Source organism: Cydia strobilella, chromosome 18, assembly GCF_947568885.1.
Source record: "Cydia strobilella chromosome 18, ilCydStro3.1, whole genome shotgun sequence".
NCBI lineage: Eukaryota > Metazoa > Arthropoda > Insecta > Lepidoptera > Tortricidae > Cydia > Cydia strobilella.
In genome coordinates this window covers 5,171,006-5,191,645 of record NC_086058.1, presented here as the reverse complement: position 1 = coordinate 5,191,645, position 20,640 = coordinate 5,171,006, and the positions used below count along the sequence as shown (strand labels likewise).

Sequence of the window (20,640 nt, the reverse complement as noted above, 5' to 3'; positions counted from 1 at the left end):
AAATTAACTTTGTAGATAGCTGAATTACTGGATTTTTAATTAGTTTTAAACGCTTTTATATGCAAGAAACTGAAGAAACCTTAGTTTCGTGTCATTATAACTTAACTAGTTTCTTAAGTTAAGTTATATGCAACCATAGAAATAAGTTCTTAGAAGTAGAAGTAAGTACCAAATAGGTTGTGGGAAACACCGGGATATAAAATGTTCGGTTGGGAAGATCGTCATAAGGTAATAGTACATTTCGATTCTAGTGCGGAAAGTATGTCATTACTTCACGAGTACCGAGATATCTTGCCACTCGCCTGCGGCTCGTGGCATGACTCGGGACGAGTGAAGGATGACATTTCCGCACGTGTATCGAACGACGTTTTTTAATACAGTTGCGAAAAAATAAGAAAAACAACAAGTAAGGAATTCGAAACTTTTATATTATTAGTTCTGTGACATCATTGACATTGACATTATGAAGAGGTGTTTTTTTAGCTGGGTGTTATTATTATTGAACCCACTTCAACGAGTTTTTTTTTTTAAATGCATGTTCTATAAGACAGAAACAATTGTAAATATAAAACATTGTACTATTATTACCCAAATATCGTTAATTACGATTATTTGTGTATCGTACATTTTTAAAAACAATATCGAATGTTGCCTTTGTAAACTAAAAGCAGAAAGAAAAAACGCCTCTTCTTTGACAGGCGAGGCGTTCCGTTCCATTCAGACAACTTATTAAGAACGGTTTTTCAATACTCAATATAAAAAAATAGACGTGTTATAATGATGAAGAGGTAAGCAATAAAATATGAAATATGTATATTTTTCGTATTCTTACATTAACAGTAGGTTTTTATGTTGATTACGACGTTTAAAGGAAACTAATATTAACACTCATCAATAAGTAGTCATGAATTAGAACAAGTATAAATTTAAAAAAATTGGAAAAGTAAAAAGCACTAGTTCGCGAAAACCAACTTTCCGCACGCTAAACAGCTACGTAAAGTAGCACTTTTTGAGCAACTGTATTAAAAAAAATCTTATTTGTACTTCGCTCAGACACTGAGAAGTTTGTACGCAAAGGTGCTAAGTGAATATACATAATAATATAGTATTGCTGACTGAACATACATCAAACATGCATTCGCATTTCGCAATACAAACGCCAAATTCGAAACAAGTTAATTACTCGTTATATTTACGTACCGTTGCAACGCAAACAACAAAAACAGAAACCATCTCAAATTCAAAATTCCGTTCCATTTTCAAAAAATATTTTTAATCACAATTTATTTTCATGGCATCTGTTGTTCCTTCGGAAACATAAATTCATTTCGAACCTTGTCTGGAAGGAAAAAGAGTGCAAAATTGGTAAAATATTAATGATTCAGCCCGACCAGCCTGGAGCTGCATTCTTTATTAGCCACTGAGCGGGCCGTATGTATTCCCAATTATCTTAAGTTGAGCGAGCTTGAGGGAACCAGTGTAACTTGGTCTATACTCTTGGTGGTTGGTGGTTTAAATTATTTTAAATTAAACAAAATGTGGTTTCGTAACAAAATGCGTCGTCAAGCTAACTTCACAGCAATATTACCTAAATCGTTTTGACGAATCGTGAAGAATAAATTATTGGACAGGTTATAGTGTTTTTCAAACGGGAAGGGTAGAATGACACATGTCAAAGTGATTATAGGGTCTAATATTGTTCGCTTTTGTAGTTTGTACTAATGACGAATGTAATTCTTTTTGTTTTGTTTTGATTTTGTACAATAAAGTGTTTTACTACTGCTGTTATAAACGAAATCATGGCCTGAAAACAATGCCTTACCGTCATGGATGGCATAGATATAGCACCAGGCGCTCGATCGTGAGCCATCTAATATAGGTTCCGGAACCTATATTAAGTAAGTCGTACGGCTGACGCCAATGTGTCAAGATTGTCAAAATCATCTACTAAATATTGCCTGCATTTTAGTTTTGTCAACTATGAACGTCACGCGTCTATTATTAATGAAAGGTCATTGCTTACCGTCCCGTCCGGTTCACTTGAACTAGCTAAGCGATTAAAATGCGACTCCGCCATTGTGGCATTAGTTGAAACGCGCTTGAACGCGCTCAATGCCCGATGTTTGCTTACGTACGTGAATGGCTGCATTAATATGAATACTTTTTATGGAATAATTTGTGTCGTTTTCAAGCAAAAGGTACCACATTGTCGATTGCCATAAGGACACTCTGACAGATTATTCGTATAATGGTACAATCAAATTTCGTATTTATGGTAAGCGACAAAGTGGTACCTTTTGATTGAAAACATCACATTTTCTAGTAAGTTAATGGAAAATATTTTTCCCCGCACCAGCTTGTAAAGGCTCTCTTGATACTTCAAAAACTGATGAGAAAGTTGCCTTTTATCCACAAGAGGCAAAGTTTTTCCTAATGGAATTGGGTTAAATATTTGGGTAATTATAAAATACACTAAGATAAAGAATATAGTTTTAACCGCTGAATTATTTCAAAAGCTCTAGAATTAATCTAGTGTACTAAATGTAGACCACTATACATATAATAACTGCATTAGTATTAACTCAAGCCTTCATTCCAAATAAAATATTGGAACAAAAAGTACCACAAGTGTTTATTTTAAGCCACCATTAAATTTTAGCTGCAGCCCACGCATAGATTACCTTCAATAGATTCATCACTATGAAGGACCTAATCTAATAATGAAAAAAGGAATTTGATTTGACCTCATTCTAGTATCAGTCGAGATGACGTTTTATCCGAAATGAAATGTCAATTGCAAACAGGATGATCAAATGCCGTAACATGCGGTTCCTAAACACATGAGAGTTTAATTATTTAATATGTGTGCTTATAAAACAGTGTATGTAACTGTACCTAATTAAAACACACACAAAATTTTACACGGAGTCGGAGGAGTCGTCCTTTCGAGTTATGCGTAAAAAAGACCCAGTAAAGGACTCGACTCGGGCGAGACTTAAAGACTCTGCGAGTCTTGTAAGTCCTGAGTCGCGTTCTTCTAATTTAGCTCGAGTTCCTACAAACATTAGTAGTGAATGCTAAATGTTAATTGTCTTTTATGGTCCATCTAGTGGCAATAAATCTATGAGCTAACAGTAGCGAACTAGCTCTGTTTAATATTGCCCTTTATGCACTAGACTGGAAAATAACTGCATTGAAACGAGCGCAAAGCCTAGACCGAGCAAACGAGCGAGGCTAATTCTTTAGGCCCTAGGGAGCTGGGGCATTGGAATCATTCGTTGCCCTTCATTTGTTAATTGCATTAATTTCTAGTATCATTTGTAAGACGGAGCCCGAATGAAACAAATTGTTGTCCTTAGGCGATTTCGTTGTGATTTAGATGGAGTCGCTGGTTATAAATCCTGGCCAGCAAGCCGTCTTCACGTCGACGCGTAAAATGCTCGCACAGGCTTCAATGTGCCTAAACTATTTTTAGCAACTGTAATGAAAACTTGACAGAAAAGAGAATAGGGTAGACCAAGCAAAAAATCGTTGCGTTTATTCAGTTATTTGTTGACAGTCTTATTACTCATACCTACACAATAATAGCGCAGTCGTAACAAACGTAACTGACATCAAATAAATACTAAACTAACACTACTAACAGTAACATCAAGAAACCTACCGAAGCGTCGAATCGCGGGAATGGCAATTTGAGATACGCGACAGCGCGCGCGCGCGGGTGCGTCAGCGTCAGCTCAGCCGAAAGAACTTGGTCCGTTGCCATAGTAACGAACGCGCGCGCAAATTTAAATTGTACATTTGTGTAAGTAAACGTTGACTAGATAATATGTTTCAAATATCATACATATTTTTTACATTATTTTCTATAACATGCGTGCTAAATATATCTTGTGTAGATTTGCAAAGATTTTCTTAGTCTAATTTTTTTCTTTTTGACTGAGTCACCTCCTCAGACACCCTAATGCCTAACTTCTGTTAAACATCGGTTATATATATCTAAAGGACACATCTGTACTTACATCCCTATTAGCTATTGCAATTGAATTACCCAGATTTAATGCCTAGGTATAGTCTGGCAAAAAAGAGTAGAAATTTAAAAGTGGCAACACTGTAGTGTCGTCCCGTTTTTCTTAGATTGATTTGAAAGGGACGACACTACAGTGTTGTCACTTTTTAATTTCTACTCTTTTTGCCAGACTGTATGTACTACTAAGTAGGTAGGTAGTTAGGCTGTGATTCCACCAGAGATGTGCAAGGATGCGTAGCGCTAGCGAGGAATATGTCTGTAGGTAAGAACCAATAGAAATTGTCCACTAGAGCTGCACTCAGCGAGGATAAGGTACTTAAATTAAGTGATTCTATTGGCTTTTATCAAACACAGCTACGCATCCTGCACATCTCTGGAGGAAACGCAGTCTTACCTTTGAACAAAATCAAATAAACACACACGTCTACACCCACGAACAGTTAAATATATACATAAGGCTCGTTTCATATTAACTTTGCCTGAAGCAACCGACAATAAAACAGACGAGAAATATCCTGCCTTTGATCACTCAACTATAGAGGAAACAGGCTATATTTAGTTAATGTGAAAAGCCCACACTATTGAGATCTACCTTATGCCGGCTTCTGATTCTGACCCACCTGTTAGGGCAATATCGGGATTGAGTGCCTTAATCACCTTAATTAGGATGTGTGCCTGTCATGCCTGTGTAGGAAAGCAGAGCGATTCGGCCCGCAGCAAAGCGGCAAGAGCGCTAAACCTTTCTAAAATACATAATTATTGTAATTTTCAACTGATTTTTAGCAGTCACTCTCAATGCGTGTTTTCAGTGAATCGTCGCAGAACCTAATGACATCGACTATACCTATTTTCTTCTTCCTCGGTCCCTCATTGCTGAGGATCGCGACCATGTATGCTCCGTCTCCATAGTGTGCGGTCATAAGCCACATGAGTCACGCACTGCATGTTGCCGCCAACCACCCTCTTCACACCATCAGACCATCTCGTGGGTGCTTTTCCTCGCCCGCGCTTGCCATCCATTTGACCCAAGATAATCTGCCTTTCTAGGTCATGCTTCTTAGACCGCATGATATGTCCAAAAAAGCTGAGTGCGCGTTCTTGACATATTGTAGAGAGCCGCGTGGTGATTTTCAGCTCCTCTAGGATGGACTTATTGGTTCTCATAGCCGTCCAGGGTATGCGTAAGAGTCTTCGCCAACACCACATCTCAAAAGCGTCGATTTTTGCCCTGTCGCGACTTTTCAAACTCCACGTCTCGGCACCGTATACGAAAATCGAGAATACCAGAGATCGAGTCAGACGCACCTTGGTTGAACGACGAATGCTTCTGTTCCTCCAGATCTTGTCGAGGTTCGCCATAGCACTTTTGGCTATACCAGATCTACGGCGTATTTCGCCATCGCAGCCACCGTCACAGGTTATCAGCGACCCGAGATACACAAACTCACTTACTTTTTCATATTTTCTGAGTGCATCGGTGATGGGAAGTAGATTGGCTCGGTCTATCACCATTACTTTCGTTTTGGAATGGTTAATCTTAAGACCAAGCCTAGCACTCTCAACCTCAATTTTCGACTATACCTATACATATAGTTTAAATGTAAACCCGTTTTAACGATTGACAATTGAAAAATCATGGGATATAACAATTATCAACCATTTATTAACCTTTTAACTGACTTCTGTTAAATCCAAAATGTTACGCACACGCCAACATCATTGGTGTTAACAAATTTATACAAGATTTTGAAAGTTACTTTGACAGAGTATCCATGCACTAACAATCATATGCGTTTTTGGTGCTGGCGCTAGGGGAACATCTACTCACGACGACGCAAACATGAATTGGCCTAACTTAAATTAGCTTCCATGTCACAAACTCCGCGTTACACGCAGAGCATTGGCAAGATTTCCCCTAACGCTTACTCGTACACTCAAGTGAGACCATAAACCAGTTCACATAGACACCGCTTAATTGTACCATCTAGTATTTACCTATAAAAGTAATAAACACACTGATTATACAGATATATAATAACAGAAATACATGCGTATGAGAGCGGCTTGAATTTACTACTTGCCGCCACGTTGCCCGCCCTGCCGAATGCTGGCCACTCAGGTGACAAATAGGCCAATTCGAGTTTTAGTTATTCGATCTGTTTCCGATATGATACTGATCATCAGTGTCAAAAGTGACATTTGTTCAACCAAAACGTCACTTTCGATACTGACAGATCAGTACCAGTATCATACTAAGAGTTTTGAATGATTCACAGTTAGTTTCACTAGACTTATATTGATATAAGTTCAGTATCATACTATTGTATTGGAAACAGATCTTATAACTACCTATATATAACTATATTAAACTACTGATACGCCAATTTATTATATTATCTTATCTTATGTGCCCTTATGTACTTGACAACGCAATATTGAATAAATGACTAACTATATGTAACACCTGTTTGTAACACTACCTGCTTTTCGACAAATAAACGTATTGTATTGTATATAAAACTTGAATTGGCGTGACAGGCCGTACCTATATGTATGTAATTGTATGATGTACAGTGACGGTTATACATTCGCCATCAGATATATCGGAGCGGCCAAGGTGGTCACAATATCTGAACACGCACTCTAACGCCTTGACAATAGAGGCTCGTTCAGATATTTGTGAGCGCCTAGGCTGCTCCGATATGTCTGATGGCGACTGTACTAAATGTCACCAGGCGGCCTACATGGCATTTGCAATGTTGTCATGCCATCATTAATGTAAAATGTCTATGAAAATATGACGTTTACAATACCACTCCGGCCACTCCCTCACTTTGTTCTATTCAAGTCGGTGTAAAGTTATTAGCTGATGGATAGAGTCGTAACTTTGAAATTGATGTCTCTGTTTATGATTTGACTTTTGGTGTTACATGCTTACACATTGGCACCTAATCTAATCTGGATTAGATATTAGGTCTTCTCGCTGACACCATTTTATGAGTAGGTAAGTGCGGGACAACCGCACTAAATCCCCAAATGGACTAAATAAACAGTCACGTTTATTTTAGGTATACCACCACACGGGTGTGGTAGATATGGTGCCAATAAGCTAAGATACTACATGACGCATATAACTGGCAAGTGATCTGTAAGCAGGACCAATTAGCGGCACTCAGCACTGCCTGCGTTGAAATGCTATTACCCATCACCTGAGGGAACAGAGGGAATAAAACGCAATAGACGGAAGACAGTAGGTTATTGTCTTGTCCGAAAAAGAAACCATGACCCCCGGCGCTCAAGAGAATTTTCAGAACCTGCCATTCGTTCACATCAGTGGCACCCCTCCTAATATCTTAAGAGGATATACCTTCTTTACCAGCTACACCCCTGATTTTATTTTAGGTAAATATCTCCGTCGAGCTGACGGGGACGGCTCCTAAAATTAGCACGATAAGGACAACTGCAACTTAGAAAGAAAGAAAGAAAAGAAATTAAAAGCATTTATTAGCACAATAACATAAAACTAAGAATAATTATACAAAATGAATTTGCGCTCAATAGCTTGGTGTCACGGTGAGCCACATGGGTACATGGCAGCACAGTCCGCGACGCAGATTTTCAGTAAGGCCCAGTGGATAGACTAATAGGTGGCACTCAGTAAATTTTCAACCACTGTATATGGAGACGAGATTTTCGTCTAAGTGCTTACAGCAAGATTAATCTCCTCCCATTTTCTTAACACCCTTGATGACGATGTAATTTACATCAGTTTCTTAACAGAACAGAAACAACTTTTAGCAACTTTAAAACATTAATCAAATTCACCCCCTGTCAGCAAAATTCCACATTTCGACACAAATTCGACATTTTGATACACGATACAGTTTCCGAAATTCGTAGCTTTGTGAGGAAAGTGGTGATAAGGTTATAACCAATGCCGACAGAGCATGTAATTTGAAATATGTACGTGTAATAAAACTTATTGTCTCCGAGCATAAACTCTTTCCTAACTTTGGGAGACGACTTTATTTCAGTGTTGCCAGGGCTCTTTTTATAGATAAGTCACGTTTGTATCCTTGCATTATTAAGTAAACAGAAAAGTGTGGCCAAATCATAAGCCACACAGTCACGCACATTGTCGCACATGTGACACATGTCACAGACGAACGAGAAGACGAGGTCAAAAGTCACTTGTCAAATTGTGACTTGTGGCCATCTGGCAACACTGCTTTATTTTTTCAGTAAATTGGAATGTCGGAAGTTATTTTATATCAACTCGTTTTCATTATTTATAAAAGTGCCAAAACGTGGACATATTTAGCAGCTCATTGAGATTGTTTAAGAAATTAGCTTATTCTTCTTTGAGATAAAAATACCCGATTCTAAATTTAAGATTTCGTCATATATCTCGTCACACATGTGGTGCGGCATGAAATAGTAGAAATTAAATAAAATTGAACTAAAAAAAAAAAAAACGTACTAAGTTGTTGCCATCTTCTTCTTCTTAATAATTTTCTACAATTTCTTGTCTGACTATATCTACAATATGCATGTCTTTTGTACTTAGTAATAAGTTTTTATTAATATTCGTTTACATATAGGAAACTATTACTAGAAATATGTTACTTTAAAAACGCATCTGTTTTATGAGACTGTTTGTTTCTTAATAAATAATAATAAAAAATAAAAATAAAAATATTTCAAAACAGACCAAGAAAACGTATGAAATAGGCATATCGTAACAGTATTACTAAAACTACCAGACCTACTGCCATATCCAGTACGCTCCGGAATGTAATAAACTGTCGTTACATCCGACTACGATCAAATTTCCCGGACGTTGGCGCTGGCTTAAGGCCTTTTACAATATACCTACTACACGACGCCGGTTATCGCATACGAGTATACAACACAGGCCAAAATGTGTATACATCTGCAGGTATTTGTGGAAAATTTCGCAGTTTTATATACTTCAATATTATTTTAAACCAATAACTAATTCGGCAATTTCGGCCTTCTACCATATATCCAGAACACTCCCGAATGTAATAAACTGATACTACATCCAACTACGATTAAATTTACCACGCACTGGCTTAAGAGCCCTTTTTACAATATCCTACACTACACTGTATTCATGTAAAGCCATACGACATTATGTTCGTCTTCCAGCTTTTTGACCAATAAAAATAAGTGAAACCTTTAAGTTAGTAAATAATAAAATTATACAAGCACATCTCAATTTAGGAGCATTTCATGAAGTTGTCTACCGTTTTCCCGTACAAAGGCGAAAATTTGCAGATACTTATAGGAGTTTATTTTTCTATTAAATGGTCAAAAATATGTCCAGAAAAATAATCATGGACTCTAAACTCCTGAAAGTTTTAAAACCCGAGATAAAATGGTAAGTACGGCACAGCCCGTGAAATGCTACTTTTACACAATTTATCTCGCTGTCTTATCCTATATCGTGCAGCATAATGTGAAAGGCCAGGAACCCCTTGGTACAGCGGTTAAACCTTTAACCCAGTGTCAAATTGTACTGGTAACCATGGTAACTCCAGGTTTAACCGGTTTACCCCGGGTTAGTGAATAGCGCAAGTAGCCCGTAATCAGTCCACCGGACGATATCGGCCTGTATCAGTTAGAACAAAAATTTGACAGTTCCGAACAACTGACAGGCCGATATCGTCCGGCGGACTGATAGTCAGTCGGCCCCTTTACTCGAGTTGAAGTTAAACGCCGTTCGCAATAAACAAACGACGATTGGATTTAACGACGTGTATTTATAGCATTTACAGCCATTTCACACTAATTACGGCGGCGGCTAGTATACTACATAAGTCAACCTATATCTACCTTTTTATATTATCATTTCCTTTCCATATTACCATGATTATTACGATTTATGATATATCATAAAATTTGACATGCTAATAGAAATTACAAATTAAATTACAACAAAAAATTTACTTAAAAATCAAAATTAACAATTTATATAAACAAACCGCTCCCTGCCGTTTCCGGTGTAAAAGTGCCCAAACTCTAGCAGCATTTCCACGCGGGATGGCTATATGATCAGCCCTTCCACCTTTGCTAATATTACAACTAATTTTGAGTTTTGAGACCACGCCCGGAGTGGAACGCCCTACCCGAGTCTGTGTTTCCGCATGAGTACAATCTGGGGCTCTTCAAGGCAAGAGTTAATAGGTATCTCATAGGTAAGCGTGCTCCACCGTAGACCGCATCATCACTTACCATCAGTTGGGATCGTGGTCAAACGCCTGCCTATTCATCATAAAAGAAAATGCATAAAAAAACGTGGCGTGCTTGGAAAATCCCGCGGATTGCTTGTCCCGTGGACTGACGGCCGCTAAGCTAGTGGATCATCCTTTGTGGTTGATCGTGCGGCACGGCCAAATGCAACACGTGTTTAAGAGCGAATCCACAATCGTCTTTCCCGCTCATGGCAGACTTACCGAGCTGTCGCGTGAATCAAGTACATAAACATTTTACGCTTACGGGGTGTGATGTGCCATACTCGTGGCAGAGGAGTCAAGTCACAACGCGCTGCCTTCATATCGAGATAGCGACGGAATTGAGTACCGCTAACTTCTTGGCCCTGTCCAATGCATATATTCGAATAATGGGACGAATTTTATCGGCGCCAACTCTTCTATGCGAGACTTCTACAAGTTTTTGGACGATCATGGTCCACATCCGTTGATTCCGCCTGTGACGAAATATTTGCGCGTAATTTAAAAATGCTACTCAGAAAAAGCTTACTACACTATCAATTAATTCCTCACAGGGAACAACAACATGTAGACTAAATTATAATCTGACAAATATAGCTAGACTATAGACTAATTTATTGTCATCCTAAATGATAAAATTATATCTAATTATCAAATATAAATTCCTTTAAATTAATTTATTGTAACGTAATTATATTATAAATATGACATATATTTTCTTGATAAAAGTATTTACTTAAATTATTGCAATAACTATGTAAATAATGATGAACTGTATTTTTTTTGTACCTGGTGTTAATTATAAATTGCTTTTAGACATAAATAATTTATTTTTTGCTAGTTGAAATGACCTGTTGACATGTAAAATATTACTTTTTACCAATTAACATAATCAATCAATCAATGAATCATCTGGAGATGGAGGTCGCGGAGAACCGCATTGATTGTACCTAAGTTTATTCCTCCTGCTTCTCCACACTTGGGAAGCGCATGGGAAAGCATGGTGAAAATAGTCTAAAACCACCTGTTCAAGGTAATCGGTACGCAAATACTGTCAAACGAGGAACTTCTCACCACGCTTGCGCAGATAGAGGCTCTGGCAAATTCAGGACCACTGAAAGCAGGATTTGAATATATGTCATTGGTATAAAAATGCGTAAATACGAATTTAGTTTGTGAAAGGAGAGAAAGGACAAAAGAAACGAACCATATACCTATCACGGCAGCCGCCGCAACCCAAGTCGGGCACAAGTCTATTTGTGCCATTTTCAACCAAAAGGGTACTTATTGTCGCTTGTCAGTAAGGCGCTATTTCCATATAGCTTCAATTAGAAATCAACCTTATCGACAAGCGACAATGTGGTACCTTTCGGGTGAAAACGACACATTTATTCATTCAATGCCATAGCCCTATTATCTTCGGACTGCGCTTACCGCTGGTCCTTCAGCCTCGCGTCTCAAATACATAATTAAACCAACGTTATTTTAATACCAAGAAAACTAGAACTGTTTTTATTTACTTGAAAAATTGCTTTGAAATTGATGTAGGTAATTATTAAACACAATTATACTTAATAACTTCCGACAACTGCTTTAAAATTGTGTAACGACGTGGTGATACCTACCTATTGAATATTCCACAATATTTCCACACACCAAACGATCGCTTCAAAAATAAAACATTCGAGTTGACTTCGAGGTTAGACGTGGGCCAAAATATGATAAAATTAATAGAAAAATATAAAAGAAAGCTGTATATGCCTAATGAGAATCCAATCGAAGAAGCTAAGAAGATAATCAGTGGGATCCAGCAATTTGTCGGGATTCGGGATGTCTTTGGCGACAATAAGGAACTTAGTAAGCATACCCACTCAGACAGATCATTGGGAATAAGTAGTTGGCTAGATAATAAATATTATTAAAGTTAATTTTGCCCAATTCCTATTTTTTTACGTTTGATATCATCAAAACAAAATGTTATCCATTGTTTTTACCATTGCGAAGTTGGTCAAATATCTACAGTAAGTACTTGGTCATATTTTGTCCATTTATTACGGGTTTGATTTTACCTTTAAGCCGGACAAAGTGATTTTCAAATGTAGCAAATAATTGAGCGTATATTTCAGTATTTATAAGTTGTTTTAGTGTAAATAAGAAAAGCGACACAAAATGTACAGTTAGTGAGTGCACATTTGCATGCACGTTTTCTGACAGTGGTAGAATACTTTCACCTACAAATAATCCAATAATCAATACGCGTTTGGTCCATAGTTTGCCAAATTGAAAAGGTAGATAGATCATTTGCTATATTCTCAGGTCTCGAAAAAAAATCTTGACCCCTGGGATTTTTCCACTCTTCCTTTTTATTTCTGATTCCACACATTTTCGGTTTTCTTCCAGGATGGTCACCACTTTCCGTAGTAGGGATCTTGGTGTCTTGGTGTGTTGGTGTAGCTTTTCTGTATACGGGTCCGTTCAGCGAGATCATGTATCTGGTGTCCGTGTTCCCGGACAAGGTGGACTCCTTCAAAGCTGTCAACCTCATCAGCGCGACCTGCGTCCCGATTTCCAAGTATATCTTTATGTGGACTTCAAGGTAAGACAGATTTATGTAGACCAAAATTACCTACAAAGCTTTCGTTATTCTTGCGTCTTCCTGTTTGTAATTTACACGATGTGTTTTCCGGTATAGCAGAATTAAAAGTGTTGCCACACTTAAACAACAAAGGTGAATAGAACGAATGTGCTCAACTTCCAAAAAAATGTCTTCAATCATATTACCTGACAGATACTCCATGTAAAAATGAACAGTCATAGGGACCATCATCAGATGCTAAAGGTATAACATGCTAAAAGGACTTATGATTCCAGGAACCGCCTAAAGACAATAATGAAAATGAGCCACGAGGGTCTTGGAGTGCTTCCAGAAGGAAGTCCAGCTCGGGCTCGCATGCTGCAGACTCTCCACAAAGCACAAGGCGTCTCCTGGCTCGTGATACTCAATCAAGCTATAGTACACATCGGTTACTTGCTATTACCGCTCTTCTTAACTGTCTTTATGAACGGGAGATATCTGCCAACGACTGGGGAATCCTATGGTAAATATATAAGCTTATTACAAATAATAAACCAACGAATGGCATACTTAACCCGGCTGGGTTAAAACAGCCTAACCAATGATTGCGCTATGCTGCGTCGAATGCAAATAGGTTGACATTGAGACACCAAAATATGTGGCACATCTCGTAGGTCACATCGCAGCCTGCCGTTCTGTAGTGTTTTCTGACCCCTCCTGGAGGACTTGATGTAGGTAAATACAATACTTAAAACCCTTTGAGCCCCTTGGGACCGCACAACTTACGAGTATAATTAGTTTTTTGATGTTTTCTTTAAGAAGCCGTTCACGCTATACTAATTACTCGATTCCAATTCCAAGTACCTATACTAATTACTCGATTGTGCCACATGAATGCCCACGACATAAAATATAACATGATGGTGGAGATAATTACGAGAATACTTCCACAAGAAGTTAAGATTTAACTTATAGATAATAATTGAGATACGAGCAAGTTCCTGTAACTATAATAGATAATATACCAAAAGATATACTTGTTAAATGTTATATTTAAGGCGTATTCGGGTAGCGCCCAATCAGTGTGGGATAGTACATACTCTTATTTCCGAATAACACCTTTATTTCATCTTACGGAATTACACAGTATTCGGAAGTGCTTCGGAACTATCCAAATATATGTTGTTAGGCTGGATTCCGTACCCAAAGGGTAAAAACCGTACGTACGTAAACGTACTAAGACTCCACTGTCCGTCTGTCTGTTTGTCTGTCTGTCTGTCCCTCTGTCTGTCACCAGGCTGTATCTCATGAACCGTGATATCTAGACAGTTGAAATTTTCAAAGATGATGTATTTCTGTCGCCGCTTTGTTATCAACAAATACTAAAAACAGAATAAAATAAATATTTAAGTGTACATACAACAAATGTGATTTTTTTGCCGTTTTTTGCGTAATGGTACGGAACCCTATATGCACGAGTCAGACTCGCACTTGTTTTACTATATAAGGAATACGTCAACGAATGTCCTAAGTCTATTTTATTCCCCAGGCCTCACTCCTAAATACGAAACCCCGTACTACGAAGCCACGTTCGTAATAACGTGTGTTGCTACCGCGTTTTCTGCCATCAACCAGACTGGCTACATAGTCCTCTTCGTTACGCTGGTCGCCCACGAACTTGGACATTTCTACGTCATCACCGAGACTTTTAACGAAATCTACAAACTTTCTAGTGCTACAAGAGAAAACGATGATTTGAGAAAAGAAATAGACGAAAAGCTAACGTTCTGTATCAGACATCATCAATTCCTTATCAAGTACCACGGGAAAATTAGTGAGCTTTATCAAGCTATACTCGGAGCTCAATTTCTCATAATGATAATCGTATTAGTCACAACGCTACAGACGATGTACTATTGGCATTTTAGTAACACGATTATAACAGGCGTGGCCGGTATAATGCCTCTGACTATTTACTGTTTTGGCGGGGAGCTGATAATTTCGACGGCTGAAAATATGTCGGAGGCTATTTACTCTTGTGGTTGGGAGATGATGGAACCGAGACAAGCTAGGGCCGTGGGCTTCATCCTGTGCATCTCTCAACGACCCCTGCACCTTACTGCAGCCGGGGTTACGACTATGAATCGAGACACCTTTGCAAACGTAGTGCAAGCCGTTTACAAAATTTACGCCGTTTTTAATTAAAAACAGGGCTCAATCAAGCAAACACATTTTCCTTTGTTAGTGCTTCTTATTTAAGTTATTCCCCTTATTAATATTTTATAATTTGCATTTTCTCCTAGAAATAAGCTTCGGCTGTTTGCTTTGATTGCAAACGCTGTTTTCGAAGAAATCTTTCTTGCCAACAGATTTGTAATAAAAGCAAACAAAGGCAATAAATTACTTTTACAAATGATTGTTGACGTTGAATGGATTCTCGTCGCGCTTAGTAAAAAGCTCTAATTTATAAGACTAACACAAATCACTGTTTATTAATAGTAGATTGTTAACCAAAGGTTGAAAGCCACCCATTTCTGTAGAGGTAGTTTGGCGCTCGAACGCAGTGAATATTTTAAAAAATATTCTTGGTGTAGGTATTCCTTTTGGTTCCCGCCTTATAAATATTCTTATAAGAATCTCACCTGATGGGAAGTGCCGATACAGTCTAGGATCTCTATTTTGAGAATGGCCGCTATCCAATATAATATGATAATAATAATGCCGAGAAGGACAAATCCAGCAAGTACCTAGACTTGGCTCACGGCCTCACGAGATTATCGCGCCATATGTGGAATGTTGACTTGACGATCATTGTTCCGATAGTCGTGTCAGCGATTAGACGGAGAGCTGGTAGATAGACATTTTGAAGTAGGTCCTTGAGCGAAGCTGAAAATTTGCCTGATACTTCTTCTATCATACTCTAACTCAGCACTGCAAGTCTGGCTGCAGGGTAGAGGGGCTAAATCAACCCTTTTATTTATTTTTTTGGGCCCAAGAAATGTTCTTGGGGCAATCTGTAATTTCTACCAGTGAAAATGGAATATCTAAATAGTAGTCAGAAAAAATAAGCCAGACGATTTGGTCGGGTCTTTAAACTTGCCAGACGCGTGCAAAATATTTTTTCAAAAAATTCAAAGAAAGGTTCTTTACAAGTAAAAATTAAATATGCAAATAGTCATAAAAAACTAAGCCAGTCGATTTTGTCAGGACTTTCCACCTGCCAGACGATCTAGAAAGTTACGTATGGCACTTACTCGCACGCAACATTAAGTTATTTTTGTAGTGCAGTAAATTAAAGGTAAAAAGGTACAAATTAGGATGTACGATGTGATTGTGAGTATGAAGATGTGTATATTTATTTATTTATTAGTGGGATATAGTTAACTTAATACGACCGAAGTTATAATAATGTATTGTAACTTTAATATATATAATGTATATGGAAAAGAATGTAATTTAAATATAGAATAGTAATATATTGTTATTATTATGACGTGTAAAATCGTAATTTTATTTTTCTACTCGACTATAATCTGTGTATTACAGCTACATATGCAACACTACAACCTTACTAGTACTATGCCTTATGGGAAACGGCCGAAGAGATAGTTCAGATCCGGAAACCGCCACCAACTTTTAGTATGTTGTTGGGCATGGTATTGGATCTCCAAAACTGCCGGGAACCAGCGGCGCCGGCAATCTACTTCAGCGAAATGACTCCCGCCTCGTTGCGAATATTGCATATTGCACCCAAACTATGCATTGCACATACACGTGTGGAGTATTATACGAAAGCCAATAAAATAAGTATTATATATTTCATTAATACACTATGTACCAAAATATTCAATAGTCTAAGAGAAATTTAAAAATAAATCAAAATGATGAAAAAAAAACGATTATTTGGGTTTTACAACCAAACCAAAAGTCGGACGTTAAAGCAATGTACTACAACATTAAAGCTGATGTCTCAAGCCATACACTGATATCAAAATAATCAAAATCAGACCAAAAATGTGAAAATGATGCATCAAAATGTAGGTATTTGCTAGAACAAATGCATTAAAGTTAAAAAAATCTAAATTGGCCATTTTCAGGATAATCCGCATAAGTTTCTAGTATGTTATTAGCAATAATAAAAGGATCATAAAACTGCTGAGAGACAATCTCTATAGTGCCTGAGTGACAAATAATGGCGTCACATGGGCGTCATACATGTAACCACTGCCGAAATTTGCAAAATCTAAATTATAACTATACCATGAGTCATATTTGCACGTCACCAGACTTTATAGAAAAGTTACATAAATACAATATGAAAGTACGTGGGATATGGAAAGAACACTTTGATGAGAGTTGCAAAGAAAAAGGTATATGGTACAGGACTTTGCAATGTGAACCTCCTCATATTCCTTGGTTTATGAGTGCTAGGTTAAGTAGGAAATTAATTAAAATAGGGTTAAGACTGCGTTCAGGACACATTCCTCTAAAGAAGTTCGCTTTTATGATGAAAAAAGAGCCCTCCCCGAACTGCGAAGCTTGCAATATTGTAGAGGATGTTCAACATATACTGGTGGAATGTGTACGGAACGAAGGTAAAAGACAATTGTTGATGAAGTCACTAAATATTAATAGGTTAGATGTAGGCGCTTTTCAAAGCATCTTGGCGGCACCAATCTCAGAAGAGGCAAAGGAGATATATTTATTTGTGTATAATTATATTAGTCAGTATACTGAGAGGCCGTAGATGAGTGTAATTTAGATTAAGGTACGATGGGACTGGCGTAATCTAAAGATTAAAAGTCCCTAAATAAACACATGAATTATAAAAAAAAAAATTGCACGTGTGCTACATCAGACGAAAGGTTATTAAATATATTAGGATTCGTTAATACATTATTTATAAAAACAATGTATATTTTAAGAGATACAAACAAAGACAAAACACTTTTTATGAATAAAGTTCTTGTATATATATTTTATAATGTACTAAAAACGTTATAACAATGTTGCGTATAATATAAAAGAAACTAGTTATTTAACTATAAGTCACACCTTAAATTATTAATTTCCGATAAAAACTGGAAGTTGTACCAAAAAAACTAAAGCGCGCCAACAGTTCTACCTTAATGCGCTCATATTATGCAAAGAATAGTAGTAGTAGTAGTAGTAAACTCTTTATTGTACAAATATACATATTAAAAATTACATGGTACAAATAATAGTCCTAATTAGCTCCATGCGTGTTTTTTTTTATATTTGGTAATAATAATTTATATCGTTTAAACACCGAAAACAATAAAAATACTTTTGTACACCTTCACATTATTTTATTTAAAAATATTTAAAATGTTGAAAAATTTTGAGCGGTTGAAACGCTCATAATTTTTTGCGCGAATTCGGCAGAGCGTGATGAAGTCATACGTTTGCGTGCAACCGGTCCAACTGACGTTTGCTACTAATAGTACTAATGTACTAATAATGTTCTTCGAGCATCTTAGCAATTTCACATTTGGGGTATTAAATGAAAGAACATTACATAAAATACATAAAAACGACATTTTGGAGTGGAATCATAATTTATGGTGGCCGGTGGCCGGGGCGTGTACGAGTATGAAGGTATCGCTCCGCTCGCGTATCTTAGCTTCCTACGAGTATCAACTAACTTTAGTTTGTATAAATTGCCTGAATGTGATATTTCATTTGGACTACAAAAATTAAGACTATAAAAAACGGATCAAACAGACTTAGTTCATAAATCATTAAGACGAATCAAGTGGACGACCGCCCCGAAACTGCCTTTTTAATACAGTTGCTCAAAAAGTGCTACTTTTCGTGGCTGTTTAGCGTGCGGAAAGTTGGTTTTCGCGAACTAGTGCTTTTTACTTTTCCAATTTTTTTAAATTTTTACTTGTTCCAATTCATGACTACTTATTGATGAGTGTTAATATTAGTTTCCTTTAAACGTCGTAATCAACATAAAAACCTACTGTTCATGTAAGAATACGAAAAATATGCATATTTCATATTTTATTACTTACCTCTTCATCATTATAAGTATTATAACACGTTTATTTTTTAATGTTGAAAAACCGTTCTTAATAAGTTGTCTGAATAGAACGGAACGCCTGTCAAAGAAGAGGCGTATTTTCTTACTGCAAGAATGTTTTAAGTTTCCAAAGGCAACATTCGATATTGTTTTTATAATACGATACACAAATATTCGTAAATAACGATATTTAGGTAATAATAGTACAATGTTTCAATATTTACAATTGTTTCTGTCTTATAGAACATGCATTTGAAAAAAAAAACTTTCATTGAAGTGAGTTCAATGATAATAACAAAATCTATTCTAGTCGAATAAAAGCTAGAAAAACACCTCTTCATAATGTCAATGTCAGTGATGTCACAGAATTAATAATATAAAAGTTTCAATTCCATTCCTTACTTGTTGCTTTTCTTATTTTTTCGCAACTGTATTAAAAAACGTCGTTCGATACACGTGCGGATATGTCATTCTTCACTCGTCCCGAGTGCAAGATATCTCGGTACTCGTGAAGTAATGACATACTTTCCGCACTAGCATCGAAATGTACTATTCCATACAACCATAGTTCCCATTTTCCTCTCTGGATATTATCATTTTAGAAAATATTTTCATTTAATTTGATGTATTTATGTTCACCACAGCTATTTACTTTCGTTTGTTTATTTCGCATTTTTAATTATTTAGTTAGGAACATTCAAAAATTTGTATGAAATTTGTTTTAATACAACTCCGGAGGTAATTGTGAGAAAACTACAAAACTTAAGAGGATATAATTATAAGCCCATAGCTAAAAATAGAACTTCGAAGTGTAATCAGGACAGGAGTCCCTCAGCTGGTGTAACTGCCTTTCAAAATGTTGTACTCTTTTTGAAATTAATGGTGCTATCTTGTACCTTACTTACTTACTTCACTAGCTCAGTGACCCAAAAAGGATCATGGCCTCCGACACAAGAGAGCGCCACTCTGCCCTATTCTGCGCCACTTCACGCCAGTTGGGTATTCCGAGGGCGGACAGGGTCTTTTAGGGCTTCGTCACTCCAGCGGTATCTGGGACGCCCAGACGGACGCTTTCCGCCCGGATGCCCCTACAAGCAAAATTTCCAAATATGTCGGATTATAAATATTACAAAATTGGTTTCGGCAGGTACTCCATTCTTAACTCAAAAAATATTTGAAAATGCACTTTATTCCTTCTAGACCTATATTGACCGGGACATAGTCAGTATCAGTAAAAAATATATATATATGCCGACCTACTTAAAATGCTTATAAAGAAAACCAGAATTTGAATATCTGTCACTGGTATAAAAATGTAAATCAAGTAAATACACATTTCGTTTGTGAAAATTTAATATATTTGATTAAGACAGTGATAAAACGATGATTGTGAAGGAGAGAGAGGACAAAAGAAACGAACCATATACCTATTAAATCACATTTAGAAACGGGTCTATCGCGAATTTATTTTGTTACCTTTATTTACCGACGTTTCGACACAGGTTTCACTGGTCGTGGTCGCGGCTAACCATATACCTATCACGACGGCCAGCGCATCCCAAGTCTGCAGCTTATGTCCATTAATTTATTCACAGCCATAGTCCCATTCCCATTATCTTCGGACTGCGCTTACTACTGCGCTGGTCCTTCAGCCTCGCGTCTAAAATAATTAAACCAACGTTATTTTATTACCAAGAAATATTCCAAAGAACTGTTTTTATTTACATAA

At 37.1% G+C, this 20,640-nt stretch overlaps 1 protein-coding gene and 1 long non-coding RNA gene across 3 annotated transcripts in view; one reads left to right on the top strand and one right to left on the bottom strand.

Annotated features, from left to right (window-relative positions):
• LOC134749449 (uncharacterized) overlaps positions 1–20,640 on the bottom strand; it is a 604,512-nt gene that overhangs the window by 262,233 nt on the left and 321,639 nt on the right. The window lies entirely within an intron of this gene.
• Positions 8,184–15,067, top strand: LOC134749626 (uncharacterized). The gene is made up of 5 exons (XM_063684643.1): positions 8,184–8,271; positions 12,022–12,144; positions 12,688–12,883; positions 13,159–13,385; positions 14,412–15,067. The coding sequence occupies exons 1-5, from the start codon at positions 8,184–8,186 to the stop codon at positions 15,065–15,067; spliced, it is 1,290 nt and encodes a 429-aa protein (XP_063540713.1).